We start from the raw sequence: 23,137 nt of genomic DNA on the forward strand, positions 1-23,137 counted from the left end.
TTGTTGGGTGTCTGTCTGGCTACCATTCTGTCCATGGAGGAAATGAGCTAAGGGGAAATGCAACTCCTTTAATGAAGGTTTGGTTTCCTACACAGAACAATGGAGAAATGTGTTTTCTGTCTGTATGAAGTGCTGTGACAAGCCCCCAGAGGTCAGCTATAGTTTCAACCTATAGATCTAGTACACATTTACAAGACATGGACAAACTGAGAAGAAAGGAACAATGTTGAGGGCATTTATTTTTCATCAACACATTAGTTATCCATTTCTTACAGAGTGAACATTGTTTTCTATATGTACAGCACCAATACACCCAATGGATAAAGTAGAGTTAACGAGAAGCAGATGTTTTCCCTAGAAAGGCCAGTACGGGATCATGTGCCAAAACAGAATATACAAATATTACAAAACATTGTGGTAAAGGGAGCAAGACATTTCAGAATGGCTACAATCCATAACAAAATCATCTGATTTCTCCACTTAGCATAGCTAACAAAATGTCAGGGAGGGGAAAAACAAAGGCATGCTCACCAAGGGCTGTACAGTGTTTTACACAAGGACAATTTGTGAACACCTGTTCCAAAAACTGTCTCTGGCAATTTGAGAAACAAGTGAGAAAGCTAAAAATGGATAAATCTACCAACCATTAAAAATCATTATATGGTTGGTTGTACATGACACATTTCTCAATCAATTCAACTTCATAGTGTAATGGTACTGGTCTTCATAGTTTCTCAACTGAAATGGCAAATACTCCTCAAAAGAAAGGTAGGGAATGCAGTACCATTAAAGATCCAAAAACACATAACAGGTTAAAATTAATACAAAGAACAGAAGGGTAATTTAGAATGTGAGGAGAGTTTTTAAATCAGGAAGTGTGTGATATAATGGAACTATCTACTATACCATAAAAGTGGCAGCAGTGATAATATGTGCAGAAGTACAGGACATCTCAGATGTACTGTAAATACTGTATCTTTCTGGAAGTTCAGTCCAACCACAGAGACCCTTTTTAAAAGCTATACCAACTCAAATACTCACCTTCTGAAGGCTCCATATTTGTGAGAAAGAATACAATTACACAAATCAGAGTACTTATTAAACATCATATCCAATAGTTCTTTGCGGTTCTTATCATACAAAAGTGCTTCTGAAAAATAAGACTGCACTTAGATACTGATAAATACTGATTCAGACATTTTGTGTCCAATGTGCACAGTGCACATTTACCTCAGAGTGAAAAGCCCAACTCAATTGAATGTCCTTCCCAACTGCTTTCCAATTAATAAGATGACTGACAAAATCACTACAAATGACAGATGATACTAAGTATGGAATGTGAAGTGATACAAAACACTGATATCAATACAGCCCAACGTATCATTATGTGTAGAAGATGAGAACAATTTCCAAATGGAAGTCATAAGTTGATCATTTTAGTTGTTTTGGGGGTTCCAACTGAATAACAGTTGTACAAAAACAGAATTACAAATAACCTTTGTTCAACATTTGTACAGTCAAAGCTAAACCGAAAAACTGTTCCCTACCTGGAAACAGTAAACAATGCATGGTCATTTTCGTAAACTTTCCGGCTGTGGTTGCATCCTCGGTGGGCAGTTGTGGGAGTCTTTATTAGCTGGTGCCTATGTCGAGAGGCACTGGAGGGCACTGTGTTTTCAGTTAGCCTACTTGACGCGGTGGGGGTCAGGTGTCCCGAATAGTATTAGCAGGGGGACTCCTGTAGAGGTACTTCCAGATAGCGTAGTAGTGCACGGCTGCAGCCAGCGCCACAAACACGTGCCAGATGGCATGGGCAAACGGGATAACCCCGTCCGACTTGAAGAAGATCACGCCCAGGCAATAGATGAGTCCCCCACAGGCCAACTCGTACAGTCCATCCGTGTTGGTCTGTGGAAAATTTGTGGAAAAATCTCATGTAAAGGACTAGAAAATTATTCTCCAAGGTTCAGCATATAGTACAGTAATACAACCCCTAAAAACCTTTGGAGTCTGAGTGAACTACCACAAGAGGTCCACAAGGGGGCATAGGAAGCTGAACAACAGATATTCTGCTGATCATATAGCGCAGGGCTATTCAACTCTTACCCTACGAGGTCCTGAGCCTGCTGGTTTTCTGTCCTATCTCATAATTATTTGCCCACAGCTGGTGTGCCAGGTCTAAATCAGACCCTGATTAGAGGGGAATAATGAAAAATGCAGTGGGACTGGCTTCAATGTCCAGAGTTGAGTTTGAGGGATATGGTGGTACACAAGTGAAGGGTGGTGATGGAGGCTGTGATCACTACGCCTTGGTGATGGATGCTACTGATAATGTATAGTAAGTCACTAATACACACATTAACAAATTCATTAACTTGATGTTTTTGCAAGAACACCAGATGACGGTAGGCATTACAAAGGTGCAAAACGATAGAGCACCTTAGAACAACTTCACCACTTTTCAACCTCATGTTCACTATCTCCAGCACAACTTCAGTGTCAACGGCCCATCTCTAAGTTTTATAGAAAAAATTAAGTGAACAGTTCTACCAGATGACATCATCAAATGTTGAACCATTTTAAAAACAGTGATTTTCAAACACTATGAGATTGACGGAGACGTGGGGAGCAAGAAAATACCCTCCCTTGGGCAAGAAACTCATTGCAGGTTTTGAAAATCAGTTTTTCCCTTTTATTCCTACCCTGTGATGACACAGAGAAGCATTTTTTAGGACCTTCTTTTTTTAACCACAGATCATAGAAATGCGCTGTTTTCACATATGTAGACACTGGTTTGGTGGAATTGACAGATTCCAGATTTTCTAGAGCCATTTTAATTAAGTTATGTAAAACCGGTCATGTTTAATGCATCTGCCAAATAGCTCGAAACAGAGTGTCAAAGCAAACAGTAAGCAGCAGATGCAAATGTAAGCAGCACTGCCACTACCGCTGTGAGTGTGGGCGGTGACTGAGTAAGGAGATTACAGCAGAAAGTCAATATGTAAAACTGAGTACGTTACCATTGATGTCACAACCAACGCAGGGAAAAAACCCATAGTCAAATAGAAGGCGAGCTCAACAACTTTATACCTAGAACAAAAAAACACAGAATATTCCATATTAAAAAAAGACCTACCTATCACCAGAAAAACTACAAAATTGAGAACAAAAAAGTGATGATGGTTAGCAGATATAACAATGGCCCTGTTCATCAGCTTCATTGTTATAGGATTCATTGAGACCGTAGTCTGTACATATCCAATTACTCCACTGAAGATTTAGTAAAAATACATATATTTAAATTGCAAAAAAGGCATCATTAAAATGCAGAAAGGTTATTATACTGACTTTTCGTGGTAGTTGAAGACGTATATCGTTCCTCCCGCAGCCATTAGCCATACAAACCAACGCATGTGAACTGCGAGTGGGCCAAGCTCACGAAGATTCAACCTGGCAGGAGAGAAAGATGATGTTCATTCCACACTTTAGCCTAGGGAAACATACCAACTACAGGATCCTCATCACATACATGAGATCATTATGAATGACTTGTGTAACCCCGGTTCTATGAGAATACCAGTGACATGTGTCACTTACGGGATATGCCTAAGGGTCGGGTCACAGGCTCAAATTATCCAATCACACAGCGTCTGTTGAAGACAGACTGGTCGATTGGCGAATGAGGTGAGCCCCTCTCCTCCATAAAGGGAGCCACTCGCCAGCCAACTGGTCATTTTCAATCATGTCTCTAGTCCTTGCGCTCTCGTGAAAAGTGGTGACACAGCTCACTCATATTCTTATAGAACCAGGGTTACACAAGTAACCAAAAGTTTTATTTTTTATACTTGTTTCGATGTGTCACTTATGGGACATGGTCAACTCCCATAACACAGACATGCTCTCTGAAGCCAGGGTAGCTCTAAACGCATTACCCCCTCAGAGGCTATGACACTGAGGGAGTATGCCCTACGAAGGTGCAGTGACATCCAGTCGGTGAAGACCACAAACATATGAGGGGTGGCCCAACATGCTATAGCACAAATCTCCCCTAAGGAGATCCTTAGACCAGTGTCCAAGAGGTATATCTCTAGTGGAATGAGCCCTTCTGGGCTGTAACCTTGCTATTATATTTTCCAATACAATAGCCTACACTATCTCAATATAGCCGTTAACGATGTAGGGGGCCTCCCTTTGCAGGGAGGTGCCCACAAAAAAACGCAGAGGTTGGCTGCCAGTGAGTACAGCCCACTTATTAGTTTTGTGGGCATAGGGCAGACGGTAAAGCGGGTTAGAAAGAGAAGTATAACATCTGTCGAGGCCTGTGTGACAGGCGAGACACCAGTCAACTGGACGTTTGGAGATCTTCCCTCTGTCCAAAAAGGTCCTGCAATGAAGCATACGGAGCATTTAAGGAATGGTCTGTGTAAGTTACACCACTTCTCCAAAAAACGCATTGTCTGTTTCTCCAAACAATGGGCATGTATGTGGGGCACTGGCACTCTGGATTGTGAAAGATCGAGTGGCCGGCTTGTCGCATTCAGATTTATCCTCCCACGGGCTATGCTCAGAGGGTCACGGCTACTGGGTGAGGGTACAAATCTTTCCGTATGTTAGGGTCCGTGGATCCCTGCATAACAGTGGCTACCAGGTCTGGTTATAGAGCAGGAGAGTGGTCTCCGCTAACCAGGGTGCACCTGGCCATTGCGGGGGTCAAAGATCAGGGATAAGCCTGTTACCTCGCTCTGCTTAGAGTGGGGGTGTCAGGCCTAGGAAAGAGAAAAAGCATAGGGCATTGCCCTTGAGAGGGTGTGCCGTCGCTTCCACCCCTAGTGGTGCCTAATCATAATTTAGGGACAGGGTCTCCAAAAGACCATTATAGGGTTGACGCTTCTAACAGTGTCTTCTCGAGTCAGTCTGGATAGATGGGGAGGCCGGGTTCTCAGGGACTGGTTTGAAGTGCCAGCATGCGAGTGTCATGCTCACCCCGGGGCATAATAACGACACGGGGGGGTAAGGCAAAGAGTGTCCCAGTTAACTAGGATACCTCATAATGGGTCGAAGGCATATGAGCATGAATGTTTCTTGCAAAACATGCTTGATCCTCTTGGACTGCAGGTGGCAATAGGTATGGCTATTTCGTGTCACCGAGCGGGGTTCTTTGCGCGAGAGAGACCGGCCAATGGAGTGACTAACTCCCCCATGTAGCCAAAAGAAAGAAGGAAACATGCTGGTTACCCAGATCCTAATCCTAAGCAATAGATCAGCTACAGGTGTGTGTGTGTGTGTGTGTGTGTGTGTGTGTGTGTGTGTGTGTGTGTGTGTGTGTGTGTGTGTGTGTGTGAGCGAGTCACCAGATCTCCACCCAATATGGGAGATTCTGGAGTGGTGCCTGAGACAGTGGTTTCCACCACCATCAAAGCCTCTCGTGGAAGAATTGTGTCGCATCCCTTCAATAGAGTTCCAGACACTTGCAGAAACTATGCCAAGGTACATCGAAGCTGTTCTGGCGTCTCGTGGAGGCCCAACGCCCTATTAAGACCCTTTATGTTGGTGTTTCCTTTATTTTGGCAGTTGCCTGTATGTGTCTGCTCTGTTTTGGCCCTACCCCTTTCGGCCCTACCCCGGAAGAGAGGGTTAGAATGAGCGAAGATCCCCTCAGCCGCTCATTCAGAAAGCAAAGGTGGAGCTGACCTAATCTCAGACTGCGCAAACCAAGCGCAGGTAAGAACGGGACAAGGAAAAAACGCCAGAGCGCATTGGACTTGGTGTACCAGATTGCTGTCTGGGGCTCCGGGGCCCAGCAAAGGTAACCTTTTTCCCCCCTCTTATTTTTGGAATATGGAATACTGTATTGACTGTCCTATAGCTCAACAAAAATAGTTTTCTATCAATAGAGCTAATTTGCCATAAAATTGCCCAAAAAAAGACTTTGGTCCTTAAAGTGAACCCCAGAAACCTGATTTCCTGTTTGTCACTATGAAAACAGAGAAAGGTGCAAGGTTTCTCCCCTGCCTTGCTCAGTTTGTGATGGCGCCTCCTGGTGGTAGTACTGAGGAGGTGCCCACATTAGCCTGTTTTTACTGTGTTGCTAGTGCAAAAGACAGTTAGAGGCAACAATGCCGTAAGGCAAGGAAAAATAAGGAAGCCATGGTATAATAGCAAAAGGCAATCTGTCATCCAGCTCCGAATGTCAGAAGAGACCGGAGGGAGAACGGACATGCTAACTTTTTCATCCCTGGCTAAAACCTGAGAAGGTGCCAAGTGGAGAGTCCAAGGGGGATGGCACTCGTGGTAAGAGTGCACATCCTCCATCTTCCCATGTGAACAATGTCACGAAAGTGCGCTGTTGCAAAAGGGAATAGTGTATACATATTATTATTTACAGATGTGCCTCACCACTGTCACGCGAGAGGGAGGGACAGCTTACGTTAAACCCGAGAGAGAGACCGTAGGCTTTGCACACTATCCTCCTCTGCCACTTAGGGCTGTGACCTAGTTTGACTGGCACTTCTTGCACCCCTTAGGGGGGTTAGGAGGGCGGAACCTTGCTGAGGCCGCAGAAAAGGATTGTTTGGCTTCAGGTTTGCCTTGATTCAAGGGCTTAGCCTGGGAATTGGCAGTCTGCTGTGTCGCTGGGGTTTAGGGCCCCTAAGGCCAGCTTGCTGCCCTGTGAGGCTAAGATGAGTTGCAGTGGCTGGCAAAGGGCCGGGTTTGCGGGGTAGGCAGAAGTTGAAGGTTTCACCTTCTTCCATACATATGTTGCACTTCTGCTGCATGGCGGCGACAGCGGGCCAAACAACTCCTTGGGTATCACAGGAGGTCCACTTTTTCTTTGTCTGTCAAGCTGGATAAGCTTAGCCAAAGAGCCCATTCTCCCACCACCGCCAGACTCATAGTATGACCACAGCCTTGGATAGCATTATGGGAGGCACAGAGTTTTAGATCTGTAGCCATACAGATCTCATCCCAAGAAACTGGATTCAGAGTACCTGAATCCAGTTGCTTCCTCCACATCCTCCTGCAACTCTGCCTGGTAGGCCAACAATAAAGAGGTCACGTTAAGTCCTCAGATTTAAAGGTCCAAAGCTCTGTATGTCTTATGGAAAATGGAGGCAATAAAGTGATCCATCTTTCAAGGGAGGGAAGTGCCAGTAGTGCTAGCAGCACAGCATGTGGGGTGGAGGTGGTCCGCCAGTGACGGCTCCACCTTGGGAGGGTTGCGAAACCCAGATTATTCATGTCCTTGCTAGGGAACCCCTAGCCAGGATGCTGCTGGTAAGGGGCTTATTCCATGAGCTCCTAGCCTCTCTGAGGCAGGCTGTCACCGTGGTAAGCAGTTTCTTAGCGGGGCCATGCGGGATAGGAGTATTTTTCCAGAGCTGGCCAATCGATACAGAGACATCGGGACTTGAGCTACTACTAAGCTATATGGAATTATTTTAAAGAAGGTCATACCAAGGATCATTTTGCTATTTGATTGGGAATTTTAAGACCCCTTGAGGTATCAAAAAAATATATAAAAAATGTATTTAATCAAAAATTATTTGGGGCCTTACTGCTATTGGCCCATACAAACGAATTGACTACATGGTACAACATATAGTCCCAGATACATGTATTAAACCCCTTATTTTTGGCACTAAACAGTCTCCATATACAGTGCATTCAGAAAGTAATCAGACCCCTTCACTTTTTCCACATTTTGTTACGTTACAGCCTTATTCTAAAATTGATTAAAATAGTCCCCCCCCCCCCCCAACTACACACAATACCCCATGACAAAGCAAAAACAGTTTTTCAGAAATGTTAGCAAATATATTAAAAATACAAAACTGAACTATAACATTTACGTAAGTATTCAGACTATTTACTCAGTACTTTATTGAAACAACTTGACCGCTGGCTACGTCCCTTCCGTCTTCAAGAGAGCGAGAGTTGCACCCCTTCTGAAAAAACCTACACTCGATCCCTCCGATGTCAACAACTACAGACCAGTATCCCTTCTTCCTTTTCTCTCCAAAACTCTTGAACGTGCCGTCCTTGGCCAGCTCTCCTGCTATCTCTCTCAGAATGACCTTCTTGATCCAAATCAGTCAGGTTTCAAGACTAGTCATTCAACTGAGACTGCTCTTCTCTGTGTCACGGAGGCGCTCCGCACTGCTAAAGCTAACTCTCTCTCCTCTGCTCTCATCCTTCTAGACCTATCGGCTGCCTTTGATACTGTGAACCATCAGATCCTCCTCTCCACCCTCTCCGAGCTGGGCATCTCCGGCGCGGCCCACGCTTGGATTGCGTCCTACCTGACAGGTCGCTCCTACCAGGTGGCGTGGCGAGAATCTGTCTCCGCACCACGTGCTCTCACCACTGGTGTCCCCCAGGGCTCTGTTCTAGGCCCTCTCCTATTCTCGCTATACACCAAGTCACTTGGCTCTGTCATATCCTCACATGGTCTCTCCTATCATTGCTATGCAGACGACACACAATTAATCTTCTCCTTTCCCCCCTCTGATAACCAGGTGGTGAATCGCATCTCTGCATGTCTGGCAGACATATCAGTGTGGATGACGGATCATCACCTCAAGCTGAACCTCGGCAAGACGGAGCTGCTCTTCCTCCCGGGGAAGGACTGCCCGTTCCATGATCTCGCCATCACGGTTGACAACTTCATTGTGTCCTCCTCCCAGAGTGCTAAGAACCTTGGCGTGATCCTGGACAACACCCTGTCGTTCTCAACTAACATCAAGGCGGTGACCCGTTCCTGTAGGTTCATGCTCTACAACATTCGCAGAGTACGACCCTGCCTCACGCAGGAAGCGGCGCAGGTCCTAATCCAGGCACTTGTCATCTCCCGTCTGGATTACTGCAACTCGCTGTTGGCTGGGCTCCCTGCCTGTGCCATTAAACCCCTACAACTCATCCAGAACGCCGCAGCCCGTCTGGTGTTCAACTTTCCCAAGTTCTCTCACGTCACCCCGCTCCTCCGCTCTCTCCACTGGCTTCCAGTTGAAGCTCGCATCCGCTACAAGACCATGGTGCTTGCCTACGGAGCTGTGAGGGGAACGGCACCTCCGTACCTTCAGGCTCTGATCAGGCCCTACACCCAAACAAGGGCACTGCGTTCATCCACCTCTGGCTTGCTCGCCTCCCTACCTCTGAGGAAGTACAGTTCCCACTCAGCCCAGTCAAAACTATTCGCTGCTCTGGCACCCCAATGGTGGAACAAACTCCCTCACGACGCCAGGTCAGCGGAGTCAATCACCACCTTCCGGAGACACCTGAAACCCCACCTCTTTAAGGAATACCTAGGATAGGATAAAGTAATCCTTATAACCCCCCCCCCCCCCCCTTAAAAGAGTTAGATGCACTATTGTAAAGTGGTTGTTCCACTGGATATCATAAGGTGAATGCACCAATTTGTAAGTCGCTCTGGATAAGAGCGTCTGCTAAATGACTTAAATGTAAATGTAAATGTAACTTTGGCAGCAATTACAGCCTCGAGTCTTCTTGGGTATGGCGATACAAGCTTGGCACACCTGTATTTGGAGAGTTTTTCCCATTCTTATCTTCAGAGCCTCTCAAGCTCTGTCAGGTTGGATGGGGAGCTTCACTGCATAACTATTTTCAGGTCTCTCCAGAAATGTTAGATCGGGTTCAACCTCGGGCTCTGGCTGGGCCACTCAAGGACATTGAGACTTGTCCTGAAGCCACTCCTGCGTTGTCTTGGCTGTGTGCTTAGGGCCATTGTCCTGCTGGAAGGTGAACCTTTGCCCTTTGTCTGAGGTTCTAACCTGCTACAGATAACTTTTCATCAAGGATCTCTCTGTACTTTGCTCCAATCATCTGTCCCTCGATCTTGACTAGTCTCCCAGTCCCTGCCGCTGAAAAACATCCCCACAGTATGATGCTGCCACCACCATGCTTCATCATAGGGATGGTGCCAGGTTTCCTCCAGACATGACACTTGGCATTCAGGCCAAAGAGATCAATTTTGGTTTCATCAGATGAGAGAATCTTGTTTCTCATGGTCTGAGTCCATTACGGACCTTTTGGCAAACTGTCATGTGCCTTTTAATGAGGAGTTGCTTCCATCTGGCCACTCAACCATAAAGGCCTGATTGGTGGTGCTGCACAGATGGTTATCCTTCTAGAAGGTTGTCACATCTCCACATAGGAACTCTGGAGCTCTGTCAGAGTGACCATTGGGTTCTTGGTCACCTCCCTGACCAAGGCCATTCTCCCCTGATTGCTCAGTTGAGCTGGGAGGCCAGCTCTAGGAAGAGTCTCTGTGGACTCCAATCAAGTTGTAGAAACATCTCAAGGATGATCAATGGAAACAGGAAGCACCTGAGCTCAATTTCGAGTCTCATTGCAAAGGGTCTGAATACTTATGTAAATAAGGTATAGGTTTTTATATTTTTAATACATTTGCAAGCATTTAAAAAAAACTGTTTTTTCTTTGTTATTTATTTTATTTAACTAGTCAAGTCAGTTAAGAACCCGGATGACGATGGGCCAATTGTGCACCGCCTTATGGGACTCCCAATCACGGCCGGTTGTGATACCCTGGTTCGAATCCAGGCTGTATCTGTAGTGATTCCTCTAGCACCGAGATGCAGTGCCTTAGACTGCTGCGCCACTCGGGAGCCCATTATGGTGTAGCTTGATGAGGATTTTTATTTATTTAATCCATTTTAGAATAAGGCTGTAACATAACAAAATGTGGGAAAAAGAGTCTGAACACTTCCCAAATGCACTTTATATACACTACACTACACTACATCCACTATGTGGACACCTGCTTGTAAAACATCACATTCCAAAATCATGAGCAGTAATATGGAGTTTGTCCACCTTTTACTGCTATAACAGCCTCCACTCTTCTGGGAAGGATTTCCACTAGATGTTGGAACATTCCAGCGAGGACTTGCTTCCATTCAGCCACAAGAGCATTAGTGAGGTCGGGCACTGATGTTGGGCGATTAGGCCTGGCTTGCAGCCGGCGTTCCAATTCATCCCAAAGATGTTCAATGGGGCTGAGGTCAGGGCTCAAGTTCTTCCACACTGATCTCGACAAACCATTTCTGTATGGACGTCGCTTTGTGCACAGGGGCATTGTCATGCTGAAAAAGGAAAGGGCCTTCCCCAAACTGTTGCCACAAAGTTGGGAGCACAGAATCTTCTAGAATGGCATTGTATGCTGTAGTGTTAAGATTTCCCTTCACTGGAACTAAGGGGCCTAGCCCAAACCATGAAAAACAGCCCCAGACCATTATTCTTCCTCCACCAAACTTTACAGTTGTCACTATGCAGTCGGGCAGGTAGTGTTCTCCTGGCATCCGCCAAGATTATTTTGTCGTACTACCAGATGGTTAAGCGTGATTCATTACTCCAAAGAACGTGTTTCCCACTGCTCCAGAGTCCAATGGCGGCGAGCCTTACACCATTCCAGCTGATGCTTGGCATTGAGCATGGTGATATTAGGCTTGTATGCAGCTGCTCGGCCATGGAAACCCATTTCATGAAGCTCCCGACGAACAGTTATTGTGCTGACATTGCTTCCAGTAGCAGTTTGGACTTCGGTAGTGAGTGTTGCAACACAGTACAGACGATTTTTACACACTACGCGCATCAGCACTCGGCGGCCTGCCACATCACGGCTGAGCAGTTGTTTTTCCTAGACGTTTCCACTTCACAATAACAGCACTTACAGTTGCTATTCAGTAAGGCCATTCTACTGCCTATATATGTCTATGGAGAATGCATGGCTGTGTAGTCGATTGTATACACCTGTCAGCAACGGGTGTGGCTGAAATTGCCGAATCCACTCATTTGAAGGGGTGTCTACATACTTTTGTATATATAATTTACTTCCATAAATTTTTCCGATTGCAACCAGGGACCTTCAGACGATTCTTGAGGGGCCTGTGGGCATCCTAGACCAAAACAATCAACATGTACGTTAGATTAGTGTGTAGCCCAAACTGTTCGGACGCTACAGGCAGAAGTTAGCAGATTGGCTGTACAGACTTCAGACGAGTCTCAAGATGCTTGTGGAGGTCGTAGCCAATAGTCAACAATAGTTTGTAACCCAAACCGTTCGGACGCTACAGACGATTTTGTGAGAAGACCAATTTTCGGGATGTCTCATGGTCTGACAAACACTGCTCTAGCTCTGTCACCTTTCAACGCCGATGCGGAAGTGTTACATAGGTGGATGCGGGGGATTGAGACGCATCCAATGCAAAAGAATACATATCTCTAGCTTAAACTGACAGATTTTTATGGGGATCTTTTTATTATGCTAATTCAATTTCCGCGGGGGTGCAGACGTCAGCCTTAGGGAGTTAATACAAACATGTAAAAGTAGATTTGAACCAGACAAGAGAAGAGAGCTAGCAATTGTACAGTGTTGCTGGTAGTAAGGCTGGTGCGGTTAGCTTGCTTTGTAGCTAGCTAGCCAGGTTAGCTTAAGCATTGAGGCGGGAGCTAGACATTTGTTAGTGGTTAGTTAAAGCCTTACGGTGTGTGCTAGCCTAGTTAGCCAAAGCGAGGGCTAACCGAGTCTCGGTAGCTAGCCATGTGGCACTACCTGAAAACCGGAGGCTGAACGAGTAGAAAGTGCCTTCTACTCGAAGCAAAAATTTTCCTTTCGGTCAGTACTCAACACTAATCGACAAGAGCTGAGGTTCTAAGTTCGGCAGCGTTAACCTCACGGTTCGCCTGAGAACAGTTCACTAGAAAGACAGGAATCTAGTTGTGCTGAGGAGAGCTTTTAGTGAACGCGGTCACTTCCGCAAGGTAGAGGCAAGAATGACCAGTTGGCAGGCGAGTGGCTACCTTAATGAAGGAGAGGGGCTCACCTCATTCGTCACTCTGTCTCCAACAGACGCTGTGTGATTGGATACATCAAGCTTGAGATCCGCCCCTTAGGTGCATCCCATAAGTGACATATCAAAATTGGTATTATAAATAGAACTTACCATGGTGTGTAGGAGGCAGCGATGAAGAAATAGATGACCACTCTATCACACATATGAAAGCAGTGCTCCACAGACCTAGAATCAAGACCAAGCATTCAGTTTTTCTCTCATTGGTCTTTGATTGCATCTGCCCACTCATACCTATTATGCAATTAAAATTATTATGTGCTGGGTGCTGTATAATATAACTCAGGTAGTCAGACCGGTTACTGCAAATTAAACTCACTGAAGTATCTGACATAGGCTTTGAATAAGCACCCGCAAATAGGCTACCACTGCAACAAGTGCTGCTGGTAAGCTCTTGGCTTGGACTTTCATTTTTACCAACACATAGCTAACCTTTGTTTAACCAGCGCTAGGCAACTGCTCTTCGCAAAAATGAGTTTGGAGTTACCTTTCTAACTAATAGGCTATGAGTTTACACTTCCTCTTTCAATTCAAATGTGGGGAGGTCAAAATAATCAAACAAATCTATTAATTTTAAAATGTTGATTACTTCTCCTTTCCATTCACCTGATGATAAGACAAGACATGTCAAAAATTATATTTGCTAAAGTATGATGGGGTCCCTGTGTCACCGTTTTGCCTGGGAGGGGGTCCCTGGGTCGCCGTTTTGCTTGGGAGGGGGTCCCTTGGCAAGAAAAGGTTGAAGACCCCTGGTCTAGTGTGATAGAACATTCCTCTGCCTCCTTACCTCATGTGGCTCTTCTTCCAGGTGATGATATGGAACACAGTTGAGACCAGGAAGAGGGCACACAGGCCCATGCCGTACACCCAGGCTGTGATCTTCTCCCAGCGGTCGTCTGAGAGCCGGTGCAGCAGGGCCATGCCCACAACGGCTGGTACGATGAGTAACTGCAGGGTACAGACAAAGGGAGACAGATTAACATTACCAACTGTTGAAAACGATCATTGTAACATACACTCAGTGTAGTTTATAATGATAGTGTTTTTGGTCAAATGTGTTTTCTCCATAACCCTATCAACACCAGGTAGAATTCCGTCAATAGAATTAAGCATGGGAAAAAGAGCAATTGAGGTCTGACATTTGAAAACCCGTCTTTGTACAGTAGGCCTACACTTAGGGAACGTGAACTCACCGCGTGAGTATAGCAGTTTGCAGCATGCTCATAGCAGGTGGGCTGGTAGCGGCAGTTAGCAGAGGCCCGCCTGTTCATGAACCTGAAACATACAGCAACATGCAGCAAGTGTTAGTGGGGCAGGTAGCGGGGAGGACTAGGGGCTGTTACAATACCGGTGTTAGAGGTTATCCTGATTCAGGGCTGTTTCCACACTGTTTCTGGGTTGTTCATGCAACAGTATGCCATGCCAATTGAAGGAAGCAGGAAAATAACACGAGAAGACCAGAAACTGACATACAGTACATCTCAAAGAAAAATAGCATATAACTAACACAAGAAGGCCTACTGGTACATTCACATTTTAGTGATTGACCGAAGAAAAAAATAAAAGTTGTTTAGTTTCAGGTCATTTCCATGTAAAAGGACCCATCAGCACCAACCTGAAGTTTATAGGAGCATATAACATTTTGTTCCAAATGAAAGCTAAAAGTCTGTATTTTTTTAAATTAAGGCATAGATAAATTTTTCAACCATTTTAAATCCTAAAAATGTGGAATATGCAAAAGCTTTGATTTCTGGTCACCGAGATGGAAGTAAAGTTCAGTACAGTAGAGCACATGAGTGGCGTACCATATAATGTAATATACTCTTCTGGACTGAACTATACTGTGCTGTATTGAACTATATACTCTACTCTGCAGCACTATACTGTACTATACCTTTAATTTACTGTAATGTCCAAACTTGTGAAACATAGACATCTATGATTGGTAGAGATGTGGTCCGGTCTGGACCAACAACATTTGGTCATGTATAGAGGCAGAGCTCATTAGGGTTAAATAAATAAATAAAATAACATTTTAAATAATAGCCAGTGTGTAGAATAATACTCAAACATGCAAAGGAGGATATTACATTTTTCTACCTTTGTATAGGACACTTCACCATGAAGAGAATGATATTCATAATTATACATTTCTGTATAGTACAGACCCATGATGTCAATCTGTTACAGTCATTCTGTTACCAGGTATTGATCCACTTCACTTAGTGTAGTTCAATAACCAAAACAGATTTGTTCATACTCAAGATGTCATATCATAGCTGAAACCTAATTCTTAATGCAATCATCTTTGAATCTTAATTCGAAGTACTTATTTAATAGTTTTTGAAAAACGTGGTCACAGAAAAAAGTGAAGGAGATTTTACTGTAATTCTGTTACCAAACTTTGCATCTGCACTGTTCCTCAAATAAGTATTTTTGTCAAATGTTCAGTGGCAATTGTTAAAACTATACTTTTGCATATAGGTGTATGTTTATTTATTTTTTGCATTCAATCGTTTTTGTTTGCCACACATTTTAAAGTGAGTCTCAGCGTCACTCTGATAACATGGAATTGCCCTTCATCAAGGACATATACCCATTATTTACAAAGCCATGATTGGACAATTATGGCGACTTGTTTTACCGAATTCCATCTACCTGCGCTACATCGCATTTCCTGGTGGGAAACATTGAAGCTAGTAGGCTATAGTACTGCATGCTACAATAACCATGTTTCTGCTTCTTTCATGGCTACAAAGAAACAATCCATCTAAGAATAAGGCTCAGTAAATGCCAATAGCTAGGTTCACTTACGTTAACAAAACCACTTGCCTGAATAAATGAATGCCAGCTATCTATCTATAGCTAAATTCATCATAATGCAAACATTGGATAACTGCCACATTTTTATCTAACCCACCTTTGAAGGCTGTTCACTCTCTTCATTTCAATGCCTTCACGCAAAACGAAGGGAGGAAATCACGAAGCAAGATTTAGCTAGCGAGCTACAGTCAAAAATAGGAAATCAGCAAGCTAGCCAAATAGGAAATTAGAAAGCTAGCCAAAACAAGAGAAAGTGAAGGCCCAGCTATCGTCATCAACTAATCAGTCATCTGTGCACATAATAAGATTCCCCCCCAGTCCAAATCAATACATCAAGACACTATTTTAGTATTTTCCTTAATACCATTGTGCTGCAAATATAAACTAGCTTCAATCGATTACATTAATACTATCATTTTAGCAAATACATATCCTCCTGACACTTGTGTCCCCTTGTAGACACCGGCGTTGTTCCCTTTTTCACCATTGAAATGTGTTTCGTTCATGCAAAGAGATTTTGAATGACGGATGCTTGAACCAATAATAGCACTAAAAGTGTGGGGCCTCGTCCTATCAGACCAATCAAACATCTGATGACAGTGTGGGTGGCTGGAGGAGGTCTCAAAATCTGCAACACCATGATAGACAGATGTAACAGTAGTAGTTACTTTTGTTTTTCAACCAGCAACAAACACTAAATATGGGTTTCCACTAGTTACTACAACCCTAAAGTTAAAACGCTTTATCGAAAAAATTTATGAGAATCAAAAGTAGCTTTTTGGTCTTAAATTAAGGTTCGGTTTAGGCATAAGGTTAGCAGTGTGGTTAAGGTTAATGTTAATGTTAGCGTTAGTTTTGAAATCAGATTTTAATTTCAATAAGAGAAATTGTATGAATTGCCGGGGTTTATGACTTTGTGGGTGTGGCAAGTAGTGACGAAAACCTGAATATGCATCAAAAATTATTTTTGTATTCTGTTCAGAGTCCAATATCATGTCCTGTGTCATGAATTAATCATTTTTTTTTTTTTAATTCAGCTTTTTAGTATTGACTGTTTATCTCAGTGCTAATAAACTTGAGCAAATAAACTGATATTACATCATAGGCCTGTTTCAACAGATGTATACTTGCATGCAAAGAGATTAATTCACAATGTTATCAGATGCAAATATGTCCCTATGGGTAATTGTGTTGTGCTGTATGTGGACAGGACACAAAACAATGTGCTGCTAGCCTATGTTGAATTGCACATCAGCAAGGTATCTGATGAGCACTCTCTAACCATGAAGTTACATAACAGTGACGGCATTGTAACTCAGCAATGTATCTGATGAGCACTCTCTAACCCATAGAGTTACATAACAGGGACAGTAATGTAACTGGATCATTCAGGAACAGCATTAGATAACACAACACATAGCTGTTTACATAAGACTTTAAGTGCGATATGCAAGCTTAATGAGTTTCAAACTGACAAATGCCTGCAGTTTTTTTTCTCTTTGGGCTATTACAACCAGAGTGAAACATAAGCCCATACTGACTCAACTTCAACGCAGTGGCATTGCACAATACCTTTCAGAACCATTAATAACCAGCACATTTATGCATGAGAAGATAACATTCCCAAATGTATCCCTTTTAAATGTTTGCGTTGGTAAACTCAGAATAAGATGTGTAATCAACCCCTTAGAGAAAGATTTCACATGTTATCTTTGGACAGACAGGTAAGCCTCTAAGTATGAATTCATCTCTCTGGTTTTATATGTTGTGATGCCAAAGGATTACAAAAGTAGCCCTAGGCTAATGTGTATTGTAGTTCATGAAAGTCAAATCCACTTTTTGCACAAGATCCTATCCCTAGGGTACACCATGCACCGGACAGTTCACATGTGGTTTATCCAGCCCAGGAGGAGCTCATGGTTTACGAGCTGTGGAAGTACAGCTGAGGTGGCAGGCAGGCAGGGTTTTTAAGAATGACATTAGCAGAGACAACGGGAGGAAGCGAGCAGCCATATGGTAGGGTTTAGCGTTTCCTTGTTCTTGCTGCAAGGCTGCAGTTCCCCCATGGTGCCATGCTAACACCCCTAATGCGATATAGGACTGAGACATGGAGGTTGGCATTCTGTCATACAAACACAGGGTTTAGCAGCTCAGCATAGTGTCCCTATGTTTCTAAATATGCTATAAAACAGTGTTTAGCTCATTCTATTTCTGACACTGTTACATGCTAGAGGCACATGCAGAGTTCATCCGTTACCCCACTCTGCTCACAGTCAACAACCTGAAGACCCATTTCACTTACTCCACTAGCCACAGCGGCAGTGCAAGTGGAAGAGCTCGTGTTACAGAGGAAGTGTGGTTAAAGGTCCCTCAGGTCAGGTATTATGTTAAGCATCTGACAGGAATCACCCTCTGTGTCACACTATGGCTACACATACTGTAAAGGCTGTGTGTGACCTATTTTCATTGATTGCTTTTAAACACTCAAAGCTTGCCCAACAAAGCCCTCTGCCAGGATGTAAAAGCTCCCTACACCATGTAGATCAACAGTACCAAACAATGCTCCATACTGCCCAACCGCAATGTACTGTACTGTACATGCACACAGCAGGCCATGCTGTTAATATGACATCTTTAGTGGCTACTGTAAGACAGACACTGGTGGGACTACCCACAGGATAACAGAGGCTTTGTGAAGACACGTGATGCCAGGTTTAAACAGCTCTGTAATTGGTTTACTGTTTCATGCTGGAATGCAGTACCTCTAAAAAGGGAAGACATGGGAATCCCAATACTGTGGATTACAATAGGCCGGAAACACCTCTAGGAAAAGCTACTGAATATTCCCATCCTCACACTTAGAATAACAACAACACTAATTCTGTCTGACAAAGATGACAAGAAATGTAAAGGTGTGATATTCAGATGCTTTATGAATCAATGTTGTCAATGTGAAAAGGCTAAACATCTAAATACATAGCTATCCCCTTTGAGGTTTCAGTAAAGAGATGGAAATAAAATGGCTGCTTTTTGCAATTCATGGCATGGTGGATATATTAGTGTATGTTATAGCCATGCTGTCAATGCCGATTTCAATCAATAAATCAAACTGCTGTAAAGTAAGATAGAGCCTGTGTTGTGTCCCAGCCTCAACAGAGTTCAGAATTGATCTAGTAGCTAACAAGCTGAGTATGGCGTGTTCTTAAACTGTAAAGCACATTTCCCCCTGTAGCAAAGGATTACTGGTGTAGTGTCTGCATAGAGGCATGACAGCCGGCCTGCACCCAGCTAATAAATTGGTGCAACATTGCTCTTCATTGTTGACAAAAATACTGCAAGCATTTTCAGATGTTTGGAACATTTGGATTTATGTTCACATTAGACCTCAGGAGCCCCATTGTCCTGCAACATGTTGCCTTTTCTAAATGGTACAATTATTTGTTCCCATACAGTATATTCTTACATGGGATTCTGTGGTTTTCTATCTTAGTGGCAATTATTTTTACATCTTAATACTCAGCAGAACATGATCCTTTCAGATGGCTAGTTTCTCATCAGTTGGAATCTCTTGATTCCAGCTTTTGAGAAATACATTTTCCAAAGTAAATTACTTCAAGAATATAAGTGTCTCTCTCTGTCAATAACTGATAAAGAGATGGTGTGATTCCCTAGGTGTTGATGCTGTTGTACTGTAATCTTATATTGGTACTGTAGGTGTTGATGTTGTTGTACTGTAATCTTCTATTGGTACTGTAGGTGTTGATGCTGTTGTACTGTAATCTTCTATTGGTACTGTAGGTGTTGATGCTGTTGTACTGTAATCTTCTATTGGTACTGTAGGTATTGATGTTGATGCACTGTAATCTTATATTGGTACTGTAGGTGTTGTTGTCGTACTGTAATCTTCTATTGGTACTGTAGGTGTTGATGCTGTTGTACTGTAATATTCTATTGGTACTGTAGGTGTTGATGTTGCTGTACTGTAATCTTCTATTGGTACTGTAGGTATTGATGTTGATGCACTGTAATCTTATATTGGTACTGTAGGTGTTGTTGTTGTACTGTAATCTTCTATTGGTATTGTAGGTGTTAATGTTGCTGTACTGTAATCCTCTATTGGTACTGTAGGTGTTGATGGTGATGTACTGTAATATTCTATTGGTACTGTAGGTGTTGATGTTGTTGTACTGTAATCCTCTATTGGTACTGTAGGTGTTGATGGTGATGTACTGTAATCTTCTATTGGTACTGTAGGTGTTGATGTTGTTGTACTGTAATCTTCTGTTGGTACTGTAGGTGTTGATGTTGCTGTACTGTAATCCTATATTGGTACTGTAGGTGTTGATGTTGTTGTACTGTAATCAAGCTATTGGAGCTGCTTTGCCAGGTGTGTCAGCTCAGGGCAAGGTGCATACAAGTAGCATTTCTAAGTATAAGGACTAAAACAGCTTAATTTGTTTATGCTCCAGGTTAGATGGCATGGGCAAAGCTATTTCGGTGTGTACAGGTGCTAGTTTTGGCAGTGACTACTATGGGTTTCCGTCACACCTTCGAGTGAATGTATGATTACTGCCGTTTAATTATATTACATGCAAGGGCTTAATTCAGTTTATAGCCTGAGCTTGCACTCTCTTTTAGAGATCCTAATTCAAGCAGATTGACTGAATAATTGGATAAGTGTTAGCCACAACCTCTGTCTCTCAATATACTGTAGTCGTTCAATGGAGTCTGTGATGGCCTAGTGAATTTCGGGAGGAGAATGTATGGCCACGACAATCCATACCTGCGAGTCCTCATGAGGCCTGCATTGTGGATGCATTCTCCCCTTTCAGCATTAGGACAACAGAACAAAAGACAGACCCTCTCTAGCGTCTCATATACCTATAACACAGATGCCAAATGGAAACACTGCCAGTCAGAATAAAAGAGGAAACACATTGGAATCAGACAACATCAAGTCAAGGAATGTGTGCATAGGTTTGGCTATTTAGTGAGTCATATACTGTACATTAGGCAAAGTCAGGACTCAGGACCTACAGTAACAGCACTGCGTCACATCAATAAATATCTATGGGACTTTGCTCGTTTCACGTGTACACTGCAGAGCTGCACTACATTATGACTGGTGTGGGGCTTGGGAATACAATGTTCCCATCGTATCTGTGTCACGAGAGATACATGTTTATCCGGGCACTGCATGGCGTGCTCTCTGTATCACCAACAAGTGAAATGCCCTGGGCAGTCTGGACCCTACAGTCAGGAAATAGCCATGTGTGTGCTGCAGACACCTTTATCAGTATTAGATACGGCAGCTCTTTATTGGAACAGTCCATGTAATATTTACATGCACTGATAAGATTCAGCAATTATCAAAGTAAAACACTAAATAGAAAGTATCTTTATTTTTGCTTGATGATAGGAGTAGTCTGTATCAAGCGTCTGTAGTTTCATTATTCATAAGGGAACATTTGTACAGGAAGCTACTACTCATACAGGGAAATTATACAAAACAATAAGCACTTCAGAAAAAGTACACAGTATGCAATATTGATTGATTGATGTGTTACTCTGACCATTTGTATCTTCAATACAGCTTGTAATTAATGAGTTAACTGTATATAAACCGTTACATAGCATTTGTTAATGTATTTATTTACATGTATCAACTTGTGTTGGCTGAATCAAGTCACATGTCTTGACATCAAAGGGTTAGCAGGTACATATCTGAAATGGGCTCCATAAATAACCTGTTTCTCATGGCGGGTGGGAGAGCGATTAAAGAAGCAAGTCTCAAAATAACAGAATAATCTGGGCCTCACAAGTCAGGACCATGGTTGGACAGCACTTGGCTAAACTGTGGTCGGTTACTTCATAGAGACTCAACACTGTCAAGTTATGTAATTGGCTAATGGCTACCTTAGTTTGCCTATAAACAATACGAGGAAATGTTGGGCAATCTCCTAATCTGAAAATGCCAGGGCACACTTTGTAATACACTCCTCCTGAGACCTGATTGAGATAGGGCAATAAGTCTTTCATCGATGAAAACATTACACTAGCAGAGCATCATACAAATGTCTATCAAGTAACATTTGACAAAGTAGTGAAGCAAGATGACAATGAACGCTCACTGAGAGGGGACAGACCTGTCTCTCTTTAAAAATAAAAAATTATAACTTGTAATACTTTGTATCAAATTTAAACACTGAGGCATTTTGTGGTGTAATAACTAGTTGAGCTACGTGCAAAGATAAGGTTTGAAAACTGCAACCATTTTTCAGTCAGTTGCATTTCCCTCTCATGTCGTGTAACACAAACCACTGTTAATAGTACAGCTCCTGAATTCCATGTTGATTATCAGTTGTGACATTTCTTCTTTTAGAACAGGCTGTAGGATTCTGTGATCCACCAGAGCTTTCTAAAAGACGGATTTCATGTGCATCAACACTGCACACACATGCCTCTCTCTTACCGTCTCAGACTGGTCTTCTGCAGGTCCAATCCTAGCATTGTCCTGGCCACCAGGGAAAAATACAGTCTAAAAAATAAATGTAGGAACAGATTTTTAAAAACATATATGTACAAAAGTTTATCCCGCTGCGATAATTCCAACGGGTGGTGAACTGAGTTATTCAGCACCACAGTAGTCCTTCTAGAATCTAGACCATGGTGCTCTTCTTCTCCCTGAAGTCTGGACTGGGCTGAGGCTCATATGAGGTGACCATATTGGTCTGGTCCCAGCGTTGATGTTGCGGAGAAGGGGTGGTCTGCTGCATTACCACCAGTCTGATGGGGGATTGGGTAGGCACAGGGTCCGGCGCGTACTCCTTGGTTGGATCCTTGCCCCGGCAGTCATACATTATACAAGATATCAGGAACACCAGAAGCAAGATAACATAGCTGGCGATAAGGATGCAGAGGTTCAAAGTGACAGGATCAATCTCCGAGAAGTTTTCCTTAAAGCCCATGGTAGCTGCCTCATACTGTGCGGCCCACAGGCCCAGAAGAAACAGCTGGTGGATGGGACGGAGAATGGAAGACGGTCGCCTTCAGTGGAGCTGGAATCACTAAACTAGCAAGTGACAGCAGGGCTTTCTCTCTATCCCCGTCAATCTATCCTCGTCAATCTCCTCTCTCTCTCTCTCTCTCTCTCTCTCTCTCTCTCTCTCTCTCTCTCTCTCTCTCTCTCTCTCTCTCAGATCACAGTGGATATGTGGCTTTGTGGTAAAAATACTTTAATCCATGCCATTCCTCCAACCTTGAATTTCTGTGATCAATGATTAAAGCTGCTCTGTTTAATAACTTAAGCCTCAGTTGTAATTTCAACAACTGAATCTCGTATAGGATTCTGCCCATTTAAAAAGGCCATTTTTGAAAGCCTGTGTTATATCACCAGAATCTGTTTATCAAGGGCATATTAATGTTGG

At 43.3% G+C, this 23,137-nt stretch overlaps 2 protein-coding genes across 3 annotated transcripts; both read right to left on the reverse strand.

Moving 5' to 3' along the window:
* Positions 1-221: 221 nt before the first annotated feature.
* On the reverse strand, positions 222-16,234 carry LOC129825309 (monocyte to macrophage differentiation factor). 2 transcript variants are annotated; one of them, XM_055885312.1, is made up of 7 exons: positions 15,808-16,234; positions 14,081-14,162; positions 13,675-13,835; positions 12,981-13,055; positions 3,349-3,450; positions 3,021-3,090; positions 222-1,908 (listed from the first exon to the last, which is right to left on the reverse strand). In XM_055885312.1, the coding sequence occupies exons 1-7, from the start codon at positions 15,831-15,833 to the stop codon at positions 1,705-1,707; spliced, it is 720 nt and encodes a 239-aa protein (XP_055741287.1). In that variant the 5' UTR covers positions 15,834-16,234; the 3' UTR covers positions 222-1,704. The 2 variants fall into 2 exon arrangements, with proteins under 2 accessions (XP_055741287.1, XP_055741296.1); XM_055885321.1 differs by lacking the exon at positions 14,081-14,162.
* A 5,704-nt stretch (positions 16,235-21,938) lies between these two features.
* LOC129825323 (small integral membrane protein 36-like) lies at positions 21,939-22,777 on the reverse strand. Its single transcript, XM_055885331.1, has one exon. It carries the CDS (start codon positions 22,676-22,678, stop codon positions 22,370-22,372), a length of 309 nt encoding a protein of 102 aa, XP_055741306.1. The 5' UTR covers positions 22,679-22,777; the 3' UTR covers positions 21,939-22,369.
* Between the last annotated feature and the right edge of the window lie 360 nt (positions 22,778-23,137).

Source organism: Salvelinus fontinalis, chromosome 2, assembly GCF_029448725.1.
Source record: "Salvelinus fontinalis isolate EN_2023a chromosome 2, ASM2944872v1, whole genome shotgun sequence".
Classification (NCBI taxonomy): domain Eukaryota; kingdom Metazoa; phylum Chordata; class Actinopteri; order Salmoniformes; family Salmonidae; genus Salvelinus; species Salvelinus fontinalis.